The 18371-nt window shown below is 44.0% G+C and overlaps 1 protein-coding gene and 1 pseudogene across 1 annotated transcript in view; both read left to right on the top strand.

Moving 5' to 3' along the window:
• MEI1 (meiotic double-stranded break formation protein 1) overlaps positions 1-18371 on the top strand; it is a 79165-nt gene that overhangs the window by 43431 nt on the left and 17363 nt on the right. The window contains exons 20-24 of the mRNA XM_044227865.1: positions 5981-6256; positions 12516-12681; positions 14018-14122; positions 15830-15940; positions 16468-16628. Coding sequence (XP_044083800.1) covers positions 5981-6256; positions 12516-12681; positions 14018-14122; positions 15830-15940; positions 16468-16628 — 819 coding nt within the window. The remainder of the gene's footprint in view (positions 1-5980; positions 6257-12515; positions 12682-14017; positions 14123-15829; positions 15941-16467; positions 16629-18371) is intronic.
• On the top strand, positions 2703-3182 carry LOC122891861 (annotated as a pseudogene).

Genomic DNA, 18371 nt, shown 5'->3' with positions numbered 1-18371 from the left:
CCTGACCTCCAAGTGTTGTCATGCCCCAGGGCTCAGCCTTTGATGCTATTCTTTTCTCTTTAAATTTATTTCTTTAGTGATCTCATATAGTTGTATTTATACAACAATATTGTGTATTGTGTATTATGGCTTGATTCATGGCTGAATTAAAAAAGATGACTCTGGCTTCTAGGACGATAGACCAGAAGGGTACAGGGCGGAAGTGCAGAAGCCAATTAGGAAGTTACAGCAATAATACGGACAAGAGATAGTAGAGGAGGTGATGAAGAGTATTAACTTCAGATATATTTTGAAATGGAGCCAATAGAATCTTGGTGGATCAATATGAGTTGTAAGAGTAAGAGAGAATAAAAGGATGTTTCCAAAGATTTTGGTTCGGATGGGGGCCAAAGAGTTGTACTGAAATACGAGAGGGAGTGAGCTGGAAAGAGAGAGGGGGCGGTGGTAAAGTGGCATGCTGGAACTGGGATTATTGAGGAGCATGCAGTTCTTGGTAATGATAAAGCCTAAAGCCTCGGGGCATGACCATGCACGGGCATGACTGGCTGAGGCAAGTGCAGGAGATTAGAAGGGAGAAAGAGGACTTAGAGGCCATGTTTTGGGAACTAAGGAGGGAGGAGCAAATATAGCCTTGATTGAAAGATTGTAGGGAAGACAGGTTTTTGGAAGAAGATCAAAGGAACTAGGTGAAGGGAACATTCAAAGAGGCACAGGACAAGGAATTTGCTGATAACTGAGTGAGTTCTGAAGGGCTCTGTGGAAGGGTTTTGGGAACTGGGAATGAGTGGGAAATGGGAATAGAAAAGGGCATGTTTTGAGCCATATGGGATGATCTGGAAGTTCTGGACTTCCTGAGGTGACTAATGTAAACAAGAGGAAAGGACATGATAGGAAAAGTCTGATAGTTTCAGGACAAATATTGGTGGTAAGATAGAATTTCAGGACCTCTCTCCATATCTACCAGTGGTGGTGTGGGAACTTCGAAGGAGCCCATAAAACTCTAGGCTTTCCCCTCTAGGGTACGAATCCATAAATGACATATAACATTGCGTGTTTATTTATTTATTTTTTCTTTTTTAAAAAAATTTATTTATTTGACAGAGAGAGATCACAAGTAGGCAGAGAGGCAGGCAGAGAGAGAGAGAGGAGGAAGCAGACTCCCTGCTGAGCAGAGAGCCCTATGCGGGACTCGATCCCAGGACCCCGAGATCATGACCTGAGCCGAAGGCAGCGGCTTAACCCACTGAGCTACCCAGGCACCCCTGTTTCGCGTGTTTAAAAATCAAATATAAATATACAAATGGTAATATATAATCACAGCTTGATTTTTAACTCAATTCTGTTTTTCTATTTTTATATATTATTCATTTAGTATTTTTTGTTGTGGTAAAACACCCAAATAAGACTTATCATCTTAACCATTTTTGGTGTACAGTTCAGTGGCATTAAGTACATTAGTTTTAGGCAAGTACTACCACTAGTCATGTCCAGAACTCTTTTCATTTTGTAAAACTGAAACTCTATACCCATTAAATAATAATTCCCCAATATGAATTGACCACTTGACATGTGTCACGTGCCATCTGGCCTCCTGTCAGGGTTGGGGTGAATCAAACATGTTCCTTGCTCTCAGCACAGTTTGGCAGGAGAAGCAGAAAGGTTCTCTATAGGCAGGAAATAATAGCAATGAATGCTCTCCTGGAGCTGGAGGACTGACTGCTCGAGAGGTATGAAAACACACAGAGAAAGAGATTGTATCCGATTATGACATCAGGAGAGACTTCATTGAGGAGAGAATTAAGATACAAAATGGACAGTTTCCCAGTCTATCCCTTCAAGGAAGAAAGTCAGGTGTAGTGTGCCTTAGCTGAGTCATTTAGGAGACAGACTGGAGAGAAGCTCAAAAGGTAGACTTAAGTCTTTAACAATAATGCTCAAAAATGAAATTAGGAAGACAACTCCATTTATAATAGCATCAAGAAATAAAATACATTGGAATAAATTTAACAAAAGAAATATACTTCTGACTGCTGAACATTATAAAACATCATTGAAATTAAAGACCTAAACGAATAAAAAGACATCCTGTTTTCATGAATCAGAAGACTTAATAGCCAGTTAGAAGATTAAAAAAAAGTTCAGGGATACAACATACAGCATACTGACTAGAGCTGATGATTCTTTTTTGGGTATTTGGAAATTGCTGGGAAAGTAGAGCTTAGAAGTTCCAAACACAAGGAAAAAGACTTTGTAACTGTGTGAGATGATGGATGTTAGCCAACCTTGTGATCATTTTACAATATATACATTTATCAAATCATTACATCGTGTACTTTCAACTTACTCAATGTTATATAGCAACTATATTTCAATAAAACTGGGGGGAAAAGACTTAATAGTGTTCAAATGGCAATAGTCCCCAAATTGATCTGTAGATTCAACACAGTTCCAATCAAAATCCCAGTTGCCCTTTTCTTCTTTCCTTCCTTCCTAAAATTCATATGGAAATGCAAGGGACCTAAAATAACCAAACAGTCTTGAAAAGAAGAATAAAGTTGAAGAGTTCACACTCCTTCATTTCAAACTAGAGGCATCAAGGGAGATGCTGGAGACTCAGGACCCAGAGCAGCTCTGAGATGGTGAAAAATAGCTCTTCAAGTCCACAATAAAAAATGGCCTCCACTAAGACTACATTACAAAAAATGAGAAAGAAACAGAATGAAAAGATTGAAAAATTAGAAGAGGGAGAGCCTGAGAGTTTGTGGTGGATAAAATACTGGACCAATGTGTAGTGAATGGGAAAGTGCAGTATTTCCTGAAGTGGAAGGGATTTATAGACAGTACTTAGAAACCTGAAGGAAAGTTAGATTGTTCTGAGTTAATGGAAATATTTCTTAGTTCTCAAGAAGCTGGTTAAGAAAAAGATGGTACAAAAAAAAATCTTTATCTGTCATTGAATCCGACAACAGCAAATCAGGCTTTGCCAGAGGTCTTGATCAGGCTGAAGAGTCAGTGCTACAGACAGCAGTGGAGAATTCATGGTTCTCATGAAATGTAGAGATTCAGATGAGGCAGACTTGGTGCTTGCAAAAGAGGCAAATATGAAGTGTTCTCAAATGGTAATTGCTTTTTATGAAGAGAGACTAACTTGGCATTCTTGTCCAGAAAATGAAGCTCAATAATTTTGAGAGGTTGCGTTGCTTTTTTATATATATTTTTATATATATACTTATGTGTGTGTATATGTATGTATGTATGTGTGTATATATGGGCCTTGGGTTTTTTATTTATTAGTGTGAAGGAATAACATTCTAATGAAAAACCAGTTTGATAGGTTCTTTTTGAAGTATTGGGGGAGTTGTTGGGGTTCTTTTGCATCTACTAGCACTGGTGACTTTGAACAAATATAAGCTTTCTGTAGTTGCTCCCTGCATCAGAAAATAATATTTGAGGGCGCCTGGGTGGCTCAGTGGGTTGAGCCGCTGCCTTCGGCTCGGGTCATGATCTCAGGGTCCTGGGATCGAGTCCCGCATCGGGCTCTCTGCTCTGCAGGGAGCCTGCTTCCTCCTCTCTCTCTCTCTCTGCCTGCCTCTCTGTCTACTTGTAATCTCTCTCTGTCAAATAAAATAAAATCTTAAAAAAAAAAAAAAAGAAAAGAATATTTGAGACCATGGTATTTTATTTCCCTGCATTCAAGAACACCTTTTCTAGAGACCCCGGGGTGGTTCAGTTGCCTTCAGCTCTAGGTCATGATCCCAGGGTCCTGGGATTGAGCCCCACGTAGGGCTCCCTGTTCCACTGGGAGCCTGCTCCTCCCTCTCCAACTTCCCCTGCCTGTGTTCCCTCTCTCGCTGTCTCTCTCTCTCTCTCTCTCTGTCAAATAAATAAATAAAATCTTAAAAAAAAAAAAGAACACCTTTTCTAAATGTTGGGTAAGTCTTCATAGTTGTTACTCAATCAGAATTTGTGTTTAACTCCCATATGCCCAAGGACCATTCTGGGTTTTTTGTTTACTTGAGGGTTTTCGGTGTGTATACATAAAATTACATAGATAAATAGTTTCCTTCCCTCCCTCTCTATCTCCCAGGCAACTAGCTTCCTCCCTTCCTTCCTTCCTTCAATTCATTCTTTCACATTTACCAAAACAAAAACAGCATTTCATAACCGTGGGTAAGCCCATGTTTCTGGGATGCCATCATTTTCAGCACTCTAAGAAATAAATAATTTAAAGTTAGATTGAAAATTCTTCTGAAACCTTAACCTTTCAAATTTTATAATTATTTGGGTAATTTAAATATAATGGAAGCAATTTAAATTGGACAATGTAAAAGCAGCCATATCAGAATTCATATCCATATCTGTAGTTAGAGAAATGCAAGTTTATTTACAAAACCTCTGAAAGGAAAATTTTTTTTAAGATTTTATTTATTTGTCAGAGAGAGAGAGAGAGAGAGCACGCACAGGCAGGCAGAGTGGTAGCAGAGGCAGAGGGAGAAGCAGGCTCCCCACTGAGCAAGGAGCCTGATGTGGGACTCGATCCCAGGACGCTATGATCATGACCCGAGCCGAAGGCAGCCGCCCAACCAACTGAGCCACCCTGGCATTCCTGAAAGGAAAATTTTATCACAACCTCCTCACCCAAATGAGAAAACTACATAAGTGCTGGTGTATCTTAATTAGGTAAGCAAAACTTAGTTAAACGGACATTTAAAGTTTCCTTCTAGGGAAACATTCCTTTTCAAGAAGTTGAAATCTCTGTGCTGTATTGGATAAAAGGTCATGATTCAAGGAATGTCTAGACCTCATTCATGGAAACATAATCATAATCAGATGGTTAAAGATGTTGGCAGTTTAGGATCTTCTGGAATAAATGAGTGAATAGAATTCTGTAATCTAAATTCTTGACCTGCATGTTGTTTCTTTACCGCAACTCATTCCTTGCATGTAGGCTCAGTCTTCTCAGTATTTGGGTTACTGGTTCTGCAGAAGCAAGGAAAAACAATAACTTTGTAGTAATCAGAATGTTATCCAACTATATATTGTACTTTATTGTGAATACTGGTAAATAGTCAAGAGTTTTATATTCCTTTTTTAAAAACCAGAATAATCAAGACTGTGTTTCTGACATAAAGATAGTCATCTAGATCAATGGAATAGACTTGACAGTCCAAAAAGAAACCCACATATTTTTTATAAGGATGCCAAGGCAATTTAGTGGAAGAAAGAATAGTCTTTTTCACAAACAGTGCTAGAACAATTGGATGTCCACATGCAGAAGTGGAAGTTGGACCCTTATCTCATAGTATATACAAAATTAATTCAAAATGGATCAAAGACCTAAATGAAACAGCCCAAACTATGAAGTATAAAACTCTTAGAATTGCATATTAAGGATTAAACTTTGCTATATGTACAATGGGAGGAGGTAGGCTTTTGAGGGTTAATATATGATTCAACACACATGCCCTTTGCCCCCTCTGTGCCAGGTCCTATGCCAGGGGCACGGGTTAATCTGCGTCAGTTTCCTCAAGCAGCTCAAGTCTAGTGTGGGAGGTAGACACCTACACTGGTAATTACAACACTGCATAGTAAGTATCATTATAGAACTGGGTTTTTCAACCCTGGCGCTATTAACATTTTGTACAACATAATTCTTTTCTGTTGGAGGCCGTTCCGTGCATTGTGGGATATTTAGTGGCATCCCTGTTCTCTCCCACTAGATGCCAGTAGCACTCCCTAAATCAAGAAAATAAAAAATGTAAACATTTCCAAAAATCTCCTGGGGAACAAAATCACTCTAATTTGAGAACCACTGTTACAGGGTGAGCACAATGAGTTTTCTTTCTCCTGGAATACTGAAATGCCAAGTACATTTTTCCCTCTTACGTCTTGGCTATGTTTGTTGGGTTGTCTTGGGTCCTCTGCGAGATTTATTTAGTCCCTTTCTCTTCTTTCTTTCTTTTTTTTTCTTTGTCTCCAGTCTGTGGTCAGTGCCATCAAAAAATTTTTAGAGGACATCCCAGACCTGCACCTGGTTTATACCCACCACCCCCTCCTGCTCAGATTCTTCCTGTCGTATCCAGAGCTGATGAGTAGATTTGGGCACCGCATCCTGGAACTTTGGTTCTCCTGGGAAGAGAGCAGCTATGAGGAGCTGGATGATGTCCCCTCTGCTGGACAGTCCCCGCTTCCTGCCAGCTTAACAGCCCTGTTCCGCATGCTCAGAAGCAGCCCCAGCATCCTGCTCATTTTGCTAGTAGGTGACCACTTGCTGAGTGGTGGGTTCTTTCTCTCTCTCTGGGAGCTGGATTACTGGGGTCAGGAGGCAACTGCTGATGTTTGTGTCTGCCTCTGGATTTATCGACGTTTCCATGTGAACTGCAGGCAGATGCCCATTTTCTATGAATTCATACTCTTTTCTAAGTCTAATGGAAGTTTGTTCACTGAGAGATCTGGCCCTCTGTACTTCTCATGAGATAGAACTGTGAAATACTGACCCCAGTCACCATTCCCTCTCACCTCCCTGTCTTCTCGACATTAAACAAGGGCTTAATGTCAGAGGAGACCCCTGGGGCATGTTAATGGAGATGGCTGATTATAGAGGGCTGTGCATTTTTTTTTTTTTTTTACCATGACTCACAAGATAACATTATATGTGCAACACACTTCCCTTGGGCAAACCCTAAGTAATCCCAAGTTGTCAGAAATTCCAGCGCTTTTTTTTTTTTTAATGAATTAAGACATTCCTATAATTCCTATCAGGTATATCAGATAAGTCATCTAGCTGCCTATCATCTGCAATTTCTTTTTTAAAAGATTTTATTTATTCACTTGACAGAGATCACAAGTAGGCAGAGAGGCAGGCAGAGAGAGAGGAGGAAGGAGGCTCCCTGCTGAGCAGAGAGCCCGATGTGGGGCTTGATTCCAGGACCCTGGGATCTTGACCCGAGCGGAAGGCAGAGACCTTAACCCACTGAGCCACCCAGGCGCCCCTCATCTGCAATTTCTAATACACTAACTTTAGCTCCATCTTTTCTTCATCCACTCAAGAAAGCATGTTGGAAAATAAATTAATGAGAGTGACATAGTTTTATTATAGAGGTAACCGCTAGAATTTATACAAATTTACAATTTGTATATTATATTATTATAATATACATAAATTATATATATAAATTATACAAATTATACAAATTTAAAAATGAAAATCATTTGCCCCATTTGACTTTTTTTTTTTTTAGATTTTATTTATTTATTTATTTATATTTATTTATTTGACCGAGAGAGAGACAGTGAGAGAGGGAACACAAATAGGGCAGAGGGAGAAGCAGGCTTCCTGTCGAGCAGGGAGCCCGATGTGGGGCTCAAACAGGGAGCCTGATGTGGGGCTCGAGCAGGGAGCCCCATGCGGGGGCTTGATGCGGGGAGCCTGATGCGGGGCTTGATGCAGGGAGCCTGATTTGGGCCTCGATGCGGGGAGCCCCGATGCAGTCCCATCCCGGGACCCTGCGATCATGCCCTGAGCCAAAGGCAGATGCTTAACAACTGAGCCACCCAGGCGCCCCCCTTTGACACTTGTATTCAGTGAGTGATTACTAGTGGCAGGTGCCCAACTGACAGCAGCATGGGAGACATTTAGTTTAAAACCACTGCTTCCAATGCCAGCTCACCAACTTTGCCCTTCCCTAGTCCAGGAAGAATGACAGCCCGTTAGAGAAGAGTGGGGATTCCTTTGATGTTCTTAATCACCAACAAACATGGTTTATTGAGTTTTTTACTGGGCTGACTTTATTAGAGTGACTGTGGTGAAAATGACACCTTCACGTTGTAGACCTCACTTCCTTAGGTACGTGCTTCTGTCCATAGTCACATATGCATGCACACGCTCCCCGCTCAGACTTCAGTCTTTGTCTTCCATCCCTGAGATCTCTCATCTTGTGAGGCCACATGTGTTGGCTTGATAGGGACCACATTCATGCTTTGGCTCAAATTCTTCCTTGGAAGAGGAGGAAAAGAGAAGGAATGGGCTAAAAATAAAGCATCAGTTATAGAGGAGGAATGCCAAGATGGGTGCCAGGAAGAGTAGCAATGGACGGAGTGAAGATACTGGATTTTCTTTGTGATGAAGCATTCAAGGATAGTTTCTCACACAGAGTAGGTACTTAAAAATATTTGCTGACCTGTTGAATCAGGGTTCTGGACAGAAGCCATTCTCTCTCTCTCTCTCAAAAAAGCAGATCTTCTGATAGAGATCTTTATGGTACTTTTTTCTTTTTAAACAAAGAGATAGGTTTAGGGAGATTTCCCATAGGTCACAAAAGTTGAAATTAAAACCCAGATTTTGACTCCCTGTGTAATGTTCTTCCCAGTTAACTGAGCTAACTCTCAGAACAAGAGAGAAAACTACCCTGAACCAGTGTTCCATCTGACAGGAGAGCTCTTTATTTGAGCAACGGGATACAGGGAAGAACTGGACCTAGAGCCTGCCCCATAGGCCAGGGAGAGAATCAGACACAACAAACCAGTAGGACCTGTCCTAACAGTGTGGCAGTAAAGGTGAGGTAGAGTACCTGGAGGGCGGGGGGGCAGAAAGAAGTCATATATTGCAAAGGATTTGACTAGTGACAGTGTTGGGGAAGGGTCCTGCCAGGCCAGCACAGCAGCATGCAAGTTCTTCCTGTGATTTAAGGACATTGAGTGGTCGGGTGACGTTTTGGAGCATGGAGGGTATGTCACAAGAGTTGAGGTTGAAGAAGGATAGGGAGGAGCAGGTTTTTAGAGGCCTTGAGTTTAGTTGTTCACTTTTTCTTTTATCATACATTTATTTTGTACTTACTAGACACTAGTCATTCGGATATGGTTGTTCCTTTGCCATTGAGGAAATCGCAGATGCTTGTTTCATCTGTCACCTTATAGAGACTTCTAAAGCATCCCTGGGAAGGGAGAATCAAAGAGTGGTGAAGCTAGGAAGAAACCTCAGGTCATGACACTGGGCTATGGTAGTGGTAGAGTCTAAGCCCCGTAGGCTTACTTCTGATTGCTCCGGTTGTCTTCTGCTGGGACCCAGACGCTCACTTGTCCCTCCCTTCCGAACCCTTTCAAGTTCATGTCCTTCCCTTTACAGCCAAACCCCTAGAAGTAGTTTTCTGCTCTCAAAGCTTTCATCTCTTACTTATTCCTTCACCCATTGGCTTTTGCCCACATTGCTACTTGAAACTGTTCTTAGCAGGATCAACAGCAATGTTCTTGTGACTAATTACAGTGGACTTTTTGGTTCTCATCTTACATGACCTGTTATTATTTCATGATTGTCCACTTTTTATTGACACACTCTTGGTTTTGGCAATACCAGCTCTCTTAATTTTTCTCTTACCTCTCTTGGTGTTTCTCCCAGTCTCTTTCATAAAAAGTTTTCTTTCTGGCTAGTGCTTGAAAGTTGATGTGCCTCAAAGTTTTGTCCTAGGTTCTCTTTTTACTCAGTGTCTTCTTTCTGGGCTGTGTCAATAATGCTCATGGATTTGGTTGCCGCCTGCTATATGCTGATGACCCAAATCTCTGTCTCCATCTGTGACCTTTCTCCTGAGCTCCAGACCCATGTAGCAAATCTTCTGTTTGACATTTCTGTCTAAAATGGAGCTCATTGGGGCACCTGGGTGGCTCAGTTGGTTAAGCAGCTGCCTTCGGCTCAGGTCATGATCCCAGCATCCTGGGATCGAGTCCCACATCGGGCTCCTTGCTCGGCAGGGAGCCTCCTTCTCCCTCTGCCTCTGCCTGCCTCTCTGTCTGCCTGTGCTCGCTCTCTTTCCCTCTCTCTCTCTCTCTGATAAATAAATAAAATATTTTAAAAAATAAAAAAATAAAATGGAGCTCATTATCTTCCTCCCCCAAGTTTTCTTTCTCAGTCTGGGTCCTTCTAGGATGGCGATCCCTCCTTAGAGGAAGACTACCCTGCATCACTAGCTTTAAGGAGTATAAGTACTTAAAGGAAATAAGCCAAAGAGAAAATGAATCTCAAGAGACCAAATTCTTTTTTGTTGTTGTTTAAGATTTTATTTATTTACTTGTCAGAAAGAGAGAGAGAGAGAGAGCGTGCACACAAGCAGGCAGAGAGGTAGGCAGAGGCAGAGAGAGAAACAGGCTCCCTGCCGAGCAAGGAGCCCCATGCACGACTCAATCCCAGGACCCTGGGACCATGACCTGAGCTGAAGGCAGTGGCTTAACCCACTGAGCCACCCAGGCATCCTAAGACCAAATTCTTAGAGAGACCATGTCTCAGGCAGGCTGGGGCAGGCACTCCGCCCTTCATTGTGGTGACCCAGTTACTGTCCTTGGATGTGAACCACCTTCACTACCCCTCCTCCCTGGGCAGGGAGGAAGGAGCCTTGTGTTTTGCTCGCCTAGAGTTCAAAAAGAAAAATCTATCCCAAGGGCTAGATGCTACATAGGGACCCAGGAAGATGAAGACATTTCTGAGCTTAAGTTTCCTTGTGTATAAATTGGAGATAACATATGGATAAATATATGGGAATAATATTTGGAAAGAATATGTAGGGAAACACTCTTGTTATCCTGTACATAGTTAGACTTATCACTGAATCAGAGAGAGAATGGTAATCTCAGAACAGCTTATTAAATTGCTCAAGGTCATATAACTAATAAAGGTCATGACTGTGATTGGAGCCTACAAGTTAATGAGCTTTTCACTAAATTAGATCCTGGAAACATCAGTGGTGAAAAAGAATAGCAAGGAACAACTTTGCTGTCTGTTTATACATATAATTCTTACCATTTCTCCCCAGCTTCTAGCCACAGGAGGGGAAAAGTGTCTAAAAATATGTGTTAGTACCAATTTCTGTTTTTGATAAGGGTAATTAACAGCTGAAAACAAAGCTGTTAATTGCCACTCTTATCAATGGGTGGTCTTTCATGTAGGTTGTTTAAATGTGAAAAACAATGATGTCACAGAATCTCTGTTTGTTTCCTCCTTACCCATATCACCCTACTTGATCCCACTCAGAAATTTCTGGACAGCTCTGGGCAGGAGAGACTGCAGAGTGGACCGTATTCCATCCAGAGCCTTCTGCACTGACCCACACATTGGGGTATACTCTTCCTCCCTGGCATTCACCATAGCCACAGAAGGCTGTGTAGCCTTCTTCCTTTTGGACTGTTAAAATTTAACTCAGGGTCCTGAGGGACCAGCTCTCTAGCTAGGCAGCCAAGTGCTGGTGAAGGAGCAGGATCAGGGAATTGACCTTGGGCAAATCATACCCGCTCTAGGCTTTAGCCTCATACCCTGTAAAGTAAAATGGCTCATGTAAATGAACTGAGAGCCTCCCTAGCCCTCCTATTCTGTGATCATCTTCTAGAGAAGTTTTCTGCGTCCCTATATAAGGTGACAAAAATGAAGCCAAACTCATGCCTGTTTTTCCTTAACTCATAGCGTAGTAGATTTTATAGTGCCAACGCTGTCTCAGCAGGCAGGCTACTTAATCTGCCTGTTTCCTCATTTGAAAAATTAGGGTGACACCTACCTAGAAGAGTTTTGAAGATACAGATAATCCATCAACAAACATCCAGCTGCAGTTTGAACATATCACAGGATCTGACATTATTAGTCCATAGTTGAGCAATCGTTGTTGATTTATAGTTGTTTCTCTGGCAGCTGTGGGCGTTTGTGAAGAGCCAAGCCCAGATGCCCTGTGTCACCCAGTGATCAGCACATCTGGAGTTGTCTGGCTGGGTGCCCTGTAGCCATGTCTCTCTGTGTGTCAGCTGTCCTCCCTGGAAAGGGAGTCTGTGAGTGACCTTGGCTGCATAGCACCCAGCACGTTAGCCTGTCCAAAGGAATTGGCTTGTTTGAGCTGGTAGGTGCCAGGAGCTATCAGTAGGATGGTCTCTGGTGTGGCTTCTGACTGGCTTTGCCTGTAACATATACTCATTAAAATAACTCTGAAAGCAAATAAAAAACGATGTCCTTTCCTACCTTCTGAACCCAAGGCCTTTACAGCTTGGGGCAGAAATAGCCAGATGCCGTGGAAGAAAAGGGGCCTGACCTGGTCCTCGCTTCCCTTCCTGTGCCCTCAATCTGTCCTAACCCATCCTTTTCCTGCCCTGTGACATCTCCATCCCCCTCTCTTTTCCTTCCTTAAGGCACATTCAGGTCCCTTGTCTGAAATAACTCTTGTTGACCCTAAAATTTACCTTTTCAGAGAGAGGCATCCTGGAAAGTAGAAACAACTTTGGGCTTGGAAGTAGATTCAAATCTTAGCTGTGCCACTTACTGGCTGTGTGACCTTTGGCATACTACATAATCGCTCTGAGTCTCAGTTTCTTCCTATTTGGGATGGACCTTTTCAACAGATTAGTACATAATAGGTGACAAGTAAGGGAGTGCTCCCCTCCCCAGGTTCTGTGACACCATCATCCTGGGTCCTTCCCCAGTTCCTCTTTTTTTCTTACCTGTCCCCAACCGTGATGTCTTCTGAGCTCTGGCTTCCTTTTCTTCCGCTCAGGATCTCATCTATTCCAGCCCAGTGGACACAGCCCGCAAAGTAGTGATTGTCCTAAGGACCTTTTTGAGGAACAATGAGGATGTCGAAGTGAGTGGTCTCATCCGAGGCCACTTCCTGCTGATCCTACAACAACTGTTGATGGAACATGGGGCCTCTCCCTCAGGAGGTTAGTCTGGAGCTGTCAGGGGCGTGTTTTGACCTTTAACTCAAAAGTGGGCATCTGTGCCCTGAAGAGGTCTGCTCCAGGAGAGAGTCAGAGTTTTCTCTGGAAAATAAAAGTCAGGCCAGTGTGGGATCAAGCTAAACTTTACCTCCTTCCTCTCATCAGAGACTGAGCACTCAGCATACTTAATGTATGTGTGTGCGTATGGAGCGCATGTGTTTATGTTTAATGTTTCTGTGTGTTTAGCATAAGTAGGTGTGTTCAGTCTATGCATGCATGTCCCCACCCAGCATGGTGTGTGTTCAGAGCTGTTTCATAAGAATGGTAGGCCCCATTTGGGAAGAAGAAAGCAGGAAATAATGGGGGAGGCCAGGAAGGCAGCAGAAGCCTGCAAAGGCTTGGAAGTGGGTGGATCTGAAATGTGTTAGAAGCTGCTAGTGAGATCCAGAAGGATAGTTTCCAAATCTGGAATGGGACTCCCCGGAGTCCCTGGAGTCCAGGAAGTTTGATGTTTGGTGCAGTTTAAAGACACTGAAAAGGTTGGCATTGCTTTATCTTTTCCTATTTTTAAAAAGTTGAAATTTAAAATTTCCAAGCAATTAAGAGGAAGTGGGAGGAGAACTTTAGTTCATTTGATCCAGTCCTGACTGAGGATGAAAGTTTTCAGATCGATTTAAGAGGGTCTAGAGGAGCTGAGTCCTTCCTTGGCAGGGAAGGATAAGTCACATCTAACTGATAATAATGTATAAGAGCCATAAGATTTCATGGAAACATAGTTGAAAAAATGTGGGCATTGAACTCAGATTTAAGTTCAAGTCTTGACCCTGCCACTAACTGGCTGTTGGAGCTTGGAGAAGTCACTCAGCCTCTCTGAGCTGTTTTCTTTTCTTTCTTTCTTTTTTTTTTTATAATTTAAAGATTTTATTATTTATTTGACAGATCACAAGTAGGCAGAGAGGCAGGCAGAGAGAGAGGAGAAAGCAGGATCCCCGCTGATCAGAGAGCCCAATGTGGGGCTGGATCCCAGGACCCTGAGACCATGACCTGAGCCAAAGGCAGAGGCTTTAACCCACTGAGCCACCCAGGTGCCCCTGAGCCTGTTTTCTTAACTGCAAAATAGAAATAGTCCCTATTTCACAAGGGGGATTAAGTGAAATATTAAATTTCTGGTACCCAGCACAGAGCTGGCACCCAGTTTGTCAGTTGCCCCTGTACTGAAGGAAGAAGGCAGGAGGTAGGAGTGAATCCCAACAAACATTTACAGTGGGGTAGGACGTCTGTTTGACCTTGAGGTGATCTGAGTATTAGGTCTCCTGACCAGCCCTCCTGTTCCTTGCAGCCTCAGGGAACCTGCCATTGCTCCTGAGCCTACTTTCTTTAGTGCAGCTGAAGAACACATCAGAGCAAGAACTGGACAGCATGGCCATGAAGCTTCTTCACCAAGGTGCCTGGGCTTGGGACAGTGCCTGAGGGCCCAGGGCTGGGCATGCTTCTTTATTCCATCATTCAGCCTTTTGGAAGAAGCTAGTGGGTCACTGTTCCTGTGAGCTTCCTGCTGTGGGTCCTTTTAGATCTTTCTTTAATTGTACTGTGGGAGTGTTTGGGAAAAGAAACAAAAACAGAACATTGTATGACAGGCACAGCTCTGGAGTCAGGAATGCCTTGGTTTGTTCTCAGTCACTAGTTATGCAGCCTTGGGCAGTCACCTGGCTTTCGGTTCCTCACAAGTAAAACAATAGTACTTAGCTGATGTAGGGTTAAGATAAGGGAGAGCTAGATGTGGAATACTCAAATCCTTGGCACACAGTAGATAGACCTCCAGTGCAGCTCTGTGCAGGCTCCCTTTTCTGGGCACAAGCTCAGTTCTCCCCCGCACTCCACAGCTGACTCAGGATCTGATGATCCACGTCACAGTTCCCTAGGCCTCTTTCACCTGTACCCAGAGCTCATCAGGACCTTTCATTGCTGATTAATGCAGTTGCCACTTCATAGGTAGCATCCTTAGGAAGGTTTATTGAGGAAATACTGAAATCGATAGGAAAAATGGTATGTCTTTAGTATCTGCGGACTGTCAGGTGCTCTGGCCACGGGTGAAGATGGTTCTTTCCCTGCCTGGAGCCCAGGCGTCCTCATGAGATCAGTGTCAGACTTAAAAAGGGCCTTCAGGCCTGGCCTGGTGCTGGTCCTCCCAGCCTGTCTATTGGGTCAAGTGTAACACTCAGCTGGGAGGGAAGACTGCCTGGGACAAAATCAAACCAAACCGCTGTCAGTAGGACCTCTGGAGGGGATAATAATGACCTGAAACATACGTGTGAAGTGTAATATACATTTATATATGATCCTTTTATTTGAGAGCATTGCGAATAGAAGACGAGTGAGGAGAGGGCTGCTTATCGGGTTGGCCACAAGCCACTTAAAAGTCAAGTGTGATGTGGCCACCAAAACAGTGAACGGAGACTTAGGTAGGTTTCATATTGAGGTGGTGTAGGTCAGGGAGCAAAGTGCCAAATCCCAGGAGGAAAGGTATATGTTCTGTAGATGTCTGCTCTACAGTGTAGTAACTACTCTGATGAGGGCTGGGGGAGCAATAGGCATCTAATCTTGCCATGAGAAGTTACAGAGGGCTTCATGGAGGAGGTGAACTTTGAGCTGAATCTCGATTGCTGAGTAGGAGTTAAGGAGTTAGCCAGATGTGAGGGTGATGTGAGAGAGAATATGGCAAATTCAGGGAACTTCACACTGATGTTGATGGAGTCCCCTGGAAAGGTGGTGAGTGCCCCATTGCTGGAAGATTTCAGAGGCTGGATCTTTTCCTGCTAGGGGTGGCAGCCTGGCCTAGATGACCTCTGCAGACTCTCCAACCTGGAGTCTTCTCTGGCACCAGTGCTGTTACAGGATGCCTTTAGATCACATAAATTTGTGTAGTCTGTCCTGAGCTGCAGCTGTGGGCTGCTTGCCTTCAGGTTTGTTACTGTGTTCCTCTTCCTTGGCTGTATTACCAAGGACACTTAGTTTGAGCTTGGTCCCCAAGACCAAGACAGACTGACATCTGAAATTAGCCAGTCAAAGGCCATTATCTGTGAGAACTGTGAGTGCTGGTGTGCATTGAACCCATGAAGGGCTACATGATGGGGCCTGGGGACTCTTGCAGTGAGCAAGCTGTGTGGGAAATGCAGCCCCGCTGACGTGGACATCCTGCAGCCCGCCTTCAACTTCCTGTACTGGAGCCTTCATCAGACTACATCAAGCAGTCAGAAAAGAGGTGCTGAGGCCCCAGCGAGGCATTGAATAGGAGGGGTGCTGGGCAGTGTCTGTGGCCTTTGCTGCCTGTGGTTTTTTCCCACTTGTGAAAATATATATCGGGAGGGGCGCTTGGGATGCTCAGTCGTTAAGCGTCTGCCTTTGGCTCAGGTCATGATCCCAGAGTCCTGGGATGGAGCCCCACGTCGGGCTCCCTGCTCTGCGGGAAGTCTGCTTCTCCCTCTCCCACTCCCCCTGCTTGTGTTCTCTCTCTTGCTATGTCTCTCTCTGTCAAATAAATAAATAAAATCTTAAAAACTATATATACATATGGGGAGGATGTCGCTGGGCCAGATGGTCATAAGATCCTTTCTGGTTCTGATAACCTGTGGTTCTAGAATGAAGCTGGAACCCATAGAGCCTAAAGCTGATCCTTTTGTTCATTTACCATGTGTGCGTGAAGTCCCTGGCAGGTGCTAACCACGATGCCGGCAGCCCTAGCAGGGGTCCTGAGTAACTCATAGCCCTTACCCTGCCAACCATCTCCAGCTGCTGCAGTGCTCCTTAGTAGCACGGCCCTGATTGAGCTTCTGGAGAAGACTCTGGTACTCACCTGGACCGAGGGGGCCTCTCCCAGCACCACACTCCTTTGTTCCGCCTGGCTGCTCGCTGCCTCCTTCTCTGCTCAGCAACACGACAGCGGTCTGCAGGTGAGTCACTAGCCCATGTGGCTCTGGGGCATGGGGTGGCACACAGAGGAGTGACAAAGGTCCTGAGTTCTGGTTCCCGCTCTTTGGCTTATTAACTGAGTAACCTTGGCAAGATATTTAATTTCTGAGCTTCAGTGTCCTTGCCTACAGAATGGGGAAGAAGATGTCCATGGTTGTTGTCAGGTTGGTTTATATTAGTTTATCATACATGGATAACCTTCATGCCGGGCTGTATTCTAGGCACAGAAGAATAAGAAATAAATACAGCATGTACCCCACACTTGGGAAACTTTGTATTGTAGTCTTTAAGCAAAGCTTTGAAAGGTAAGATTGTACCAGGCAAAGGCATTCCAGGTAAAGAGATCAATTTGAAAAAAAGACACGAAGCTGCACAAATTTCGGCCATGTGTACATATTTGGAGACTGGTGAGATACCATGTGACTAGAATGTAGGGAGTGGCCTGTCACACTAGACAGGAAGGCAGAAGCCAGCCTGTGGCCTTACAGTGCTAGGTGGTAAGCCGTGAAATGCCAGACATATGCAAGTTGTCATTGTGATTGTTGGGAAAGGTGATGCAGGGAACAGGGGAACAAGTGGACATATCCACAGAGCACCTCTTCCTCTCAGGCCCTCCTCACCCCCTTGTATGGGACCTTCTCATCAGAGTGCCCTGCGTGAACTCCTATATGGGCTGATCCACATTCCTGTGTCTCCTTCCTAAGCCTGACTGCTGCTGGCAGATAGAAGCCATCTTCTAGCCTTTGAGGTGTCTTTGCCCTGTGCCCAGCCCTGTGCCATTGAAGTGCCAGGCACATGCTCTTTTGTGTAGAAGTGAAGTCATTTTTAAAGTTTGGCCTCCAAAAACAAAAAACAACAACAAAATAAAGTTTGCCTTCTAAAGTGGCATCAGGCTGTGGCAGATCTGTACTATAATAAGTCTTCTGGTTGTTGCCACAGCATTGATTGGGGACAGGAACATTTTCTGCTTTTCTGTGTGAGGCTGTTGGGCCCACCTTTCCCCTGCAGTCACCTGGCTGTGTGGGAACCTGCACCGTGTCTCTGGCTCTCTGGTCTTCAGCTCACATCCAGCCAGTTACCTACGACCCACCTCCATTCTGAGTCTTAATGGTTCGTTCTTCCCTCAGAAGTGGCCTATTCAGCCTCCTGGTCCCTGGCCTTTCCCTTGCTCCATATCTCCCGTCCCTGCAGCCAGTTTGATTGCACTCTCCACGTGGCTGCTGAGACCCTGCTGACCTGGGTCCTTCTGCAGCCTTACTTTCCGCCATTCTACCCTTCTCTGTCCTCTGACCAACTGTTAGCTCCTCTCCAAATCAGCTCTGCTTTTTTTTTTTTTTTTTAAGATTTTATTTATTTATTTATTTGTCAGAGAGAGGGAGAGCGAGAAAGTGAGCACAGGCAGGCAGAGGCAGAGGGAGAAGCTCTGCTCTTTCATATCTCCATACGGTTGATGATTTGACTGAGTGATTGATTCTTTTATTTTTAAAGATTTTATTTATTTGACAGAAAGAGACACAGCGAGAGAGGGGAACACAAGCAGGGGGAGTGGAAGAGAGAGAGAAGCAGGCTTCCCACCAAGCAGAGAACCTGACACAGGGCTGGATCCCAGGACCCTGGGATCATGACCTGAGTGAAAGGCAGACACTTAATGACTGAGCCACCCAAACGACCCTGAGTGATTTATTTTTTTTTTTAAGATTTAATTTATTTATTTGACAGAGAGA

The sequence above is a fragment of the Neovison vison genome, chromosome 12 (genome assembly GCF_020171115.1).
Source record: "Neovison vison isolate M4711 chromosome 12, ASM_NN_V1, whole genome shotgun sequence".
NCBI classification, from domain to species: domain Eukaryota; kingdom Metazoa; phylum Chordata; class Mammalia; order Carnivora; family Mustelidae; genus Neogale; species Neogale vison.
This window is presented reverse-complemented; position numbering and strand designations above follow the sequence as displayed.